Raw genomic sequence first — 3,562 nt, forward strand, 5'->3', positions numbered from 1 at the left:
GAGCCCCGGGCTCTCTCAGCTGGAGCCAGATCCTCCGTTCCCGACTTGCAGCCCCCGTCACCCTTAGCAACAGGCATCTCTGCGCCGTTGCCATGGCAACGGCAGCCGGGTGACGGGAGGACAGCCCCCACCTTGCTCATCTCCACCCCCGGGCTGCTCCTGGGCTTGTGCCTCCCCCCTGCTCCAGGGACATTCCCGTGTCCCCTCCCCGTCCCCTGCGTGCTGCTGGTTCCCTTCCCTGTGCCTGCCCCTGCTTTCTGGGGGATCTTTGGAGTCCCGGGATCTTTGGAGTCCCTTCCAACCCAGCCCATTCCAGGGTGAACAGGGATCTGGGGCTGTGCTCAGCATCCCTGAAGGACTGGTGAGCTGTCCCCACATCCCAGCTCCTTCCACGCTCCACTCTGTGGAGACACAAATAATTGATGCTTTCTGGGCTCAGGACTTTCTGTCTGTGCATTATTTATCCACCCTTCGAGCTTCCTCCTCTTTTCCCTCCCGTGGCTCCCTCTGGAAGAGCCCTTGGCAGTGGTTCCTGCCACGCTCTGAATGGGAGATGCCTCTGGCTGGAGGCTCCTGGGGCTGCTGCTCCCAGGTCTGGGGGATTCAGAGCTTGGAACTAAGCACTCTGAGGCCGGGACGAAGCTTGGAGTGGAGTCCTTTTGAAAATTGGACCCAGAGAGGGGCTAAAAGCCAGAGCAGGCACTGCCTGGGGACAGCTGGGGCCTTAATTTAGCCCGGGGGCATCGAGGGGCTGCAGAAAGTGCTGACCTGGGCCGGGGTACAGTTACTTTCCAGGCGTTTTGTTTTCATCTCCAGCTTATCTGGCTCATCCTGAGGAGCTCCCAGCTGGGGCAGGGGGGGTCTCTGGGTGTTATCAGAGACCTGGAGCAGCCCTTCCCCGGGCTGGGGCTCCCCTGCTCCCCCCGGGGGCTGTGCAGGGGGGCTGTCAGTGCCGTGAGGAGAAGCAGAGATGGGGCCTGGCCTTGCTCAGCTGCCACAGAGGGGGAAAACATCCCTGCCTGGAGCCCCTGTGGGCAGGGGGAAGGTGCAGCACCGGGGGCAGAGGCGGCTGCTCTGCTTCACTCCCACAGATCCCAGGCTGCTCAGCTGCTTTTCCTACCATTTCCAAGTTGTCCCAAGTGGCCCAGAGGGCTGGGTGGTCCTTTCCCCCCTGGGAGTGTGGGGGGAACCCGGGGTTGGGAGAGTTTTGTCCTGGTTCACACAAACAGAGCTGCCCATGCCCGTCCCTGCCTTCAGCCGAGTTTGGGGAGGCTTTGCCTCCAGCCTCTGCTTCCCAAAGGGGTGGGAAGGTGCTGCAAACCACGGAGGGGGGAAATACCAGTGGGGTTTCAGTGCTGGGCAGCTGGGAAAGCTGCTGGGAAAGCGGGTCCTGCTGTGCCAGCCTTCCCTGCCCCATTCCCTGCTGGCTGGCTGGCACTGCCCCTGTGCCCAGGGCTCTGCAAAGCCTTTCCCTCCCCAGCTGAAAACTCTTTCCTGGAAGCTTTTCCAAGGTCCATCTGCACAGGATGGTGTTGTTGCAGCTTCCTCTCCTGGGTTTCCCTGTGCTGGCTGGGCTTTATTTTTATTTTATTCGTTATCGTGTTATTTTATTCATTATTTCTGTTCTGCAAAAGCAGCCTCTGCTCAGCCCAGCTCCTGGAGGGTGTGGGGTGCACACTGTGCCAGGCTCCAGGAAGGATCCCTAATCTGGTTTTTTCCCCCTGCTTTGGGCTCTCTCCAGCCCCTTTGCCCTCATTCCTGCTGTAAGGAAGGCCAGAAAAACGGGATTCCTGCCCCTGGAGCAGCACACGGAGCTCAGATCCTTTGGGGAGTCGGGGATCTCTGCCCTGAGCTCCCCGAGGCCTCTCCTCTTGCCCTTTCTGATGGTTTTTTCCCCCCTCTCCCTGCAGCCCTTCGGGGAATGGTGCAACCTGCAGCCAAAAGATGCTGCCAAGATGCCTGAGAGTGCCTGGAAGCTGCTTTTCTACACCTTGTCCTGGTCCTACGGCACTTACCTGCTCTTCTTCACCGACTACCCCTTCTTCCACGACCCCCCCTCCGTCTTTTACGGTACAGTGAGAGCTGGGGGTGGACTGGGAGGTCTGGGAATGGGAGTTGGGGGGAGAGAAGGAGAAGACAACCCCTAAATTTCCTTTTCTCTGATGCTGTGGGTGCAGAAAGGGCATGAGGGGCTCTGCTCTGACCATTTCTTTCAGAGGGAGTCAGCGGGGGCTGGAGGGCGGTGAGCAGATTAATCAGGAGAGGATCGAGTCATGGAATGGTTTGGGGTGGAGGGACCTCAGAGATCATCTCATTCCACCCCCTGCCATGGACAGGGACACCAAATCCCTTGGCAGAGATCTGGCAGGTGTCTGGCAGGGGGTTTGATGCCAGAGGCAGAGTTTGGGAGCCAGGATGGCTGGATCCCCACCCAGGCTCTATAGGAGAGAATCGAGTCATGGAACTGTTTGGGGTGGAAGGGACCTTGAAGATCATCTCATTCCACCCCCTGCTGTGGACAGGGACACCAAATCAAGGCTTCTCCTTAAGTCTGGCAGGGGGTTTGATGCCAGAGGCAGAGTTTGGGAGCCAGGATAGCTGGATCCCCATCCAGGTTCTGCAGGAGAGAATCGAATCCTGGAGGAATCCTGGTGGATTTGGGGTGGAAGTGACCTTGGAGATCACCCTCTGCCATGGGCAGGGACACCAAATCCCTTGGCAGGGACACCAAATCAAGCCTTCTCTCTTAGATCTAGCAGGGAGTTTGATGCCAGAGGCAGAGTTTGGGAGCCAGGATAGCCGGATCCCCATCCAGGCTCTGCAGGAGAGAATCGAATCCTGGAGGAATCCTGGTGGATTTGGGGTGGAAGGGACCTTGGAGATCACCCTCTGCCATGGGCAGGGACACCAAATCCCTTGGCAGGGACACCAAATCAAGCCTTCTCTCTTAGATCCAGCAGGGGATTTGATGCCAGAGGCAGAGTTTGGGAGCCAGGATAGCTGGATCCCCACCCAGGCTCTGCATCCACGATGCCCTGGGAGGGAGCTGGAGCCCCCAAGCCCGGCGGCATGCTGGGTCTCCCCGGTGTTTGCACCCCCCTCCCTGCTGCCAGGGGCTCTGGGATCACAGCCATGGGCTCACCTGGGCGTCCCTGTGCCCCCCCCAGGCTGGAAGCAGGGCATGGAGGTGCCCAGGGACATCGCCGTGGCGTACCTGCTGCAGGGCAGCTTCTACGGCCACTCCCTCTACGCCACGGCCTACATGGACACGTGGCGCAAGGACTCGGTGGTGATGCTGCTGCACCACGTGGTGACCCTCACCCTCATCGCCTCCTCCTACGCCTTCAGGTGAGGCCCCCCTGCTCCCCGGGCCACATTGGGGGGGGATTTGCCCCTTCCTGCCCTTCCTCTGCCCTCCCTGAGCCATCCCAGGGCTCCTGAGCCGCTGCTCCCACGTGGCTGTGCCAGGGGCTGTTGCTCGGGGAATCTGCTCCCAGTGTGAGGGACTCAGAGCTGGGTTGGTGTGGATTCTCCCCTTCCTCCACCCTGCTGAGCCATCCCA

At 60.1% G+C, this 3,562-nt stretch overlaps 1 protein-coding gene across 1 annotated transcript in view; it reads left to right on the top strand.

Annotated features, from left to right (window-relative positions):
• The first annotated feature begins 1,889 nt into the window (after positions 1 to 1,889).
• The window catches only part of CERS1 (ceramide synthase 1), a 5,293-nt gene continuing 3,620 nt past the window's right edge, over positions 1,890 to 3,562 (top strand). The window contains exons 1-2 of the mRNA XM_029963850.1: positions 1,890 to 2,070; positions 3,168 to 3,348. Coding sequence (XP_029819710.1) covers positions 1,956 to 2,070; positions 3,168 to 3,348 — 296 coding nt within the window. The 5' untranslated portion in view covers positions 1,890 to 1,955. The remainder of the gene's footprint in view (positions 2,071 to 3,167; positions 3,349 to 3,562) is intronic.

This window comes from Manacus vitellinus, unplaced genomic scaffold, assembly GCF_001715985.3.
Source record: "Manacus vitellinus isolate BGI_N305 unplaced genomic scaffold, ASM171598v3 scaffold_64_pilon, whole genome shotgun sequence".
Classification (NCBI taxonomy): domain Eukaryota; kingdom Metazoa; phylum Chordata; class Aves; order Passeriformes; family Pipridae; genus Manacus; species Manacus vitellinus.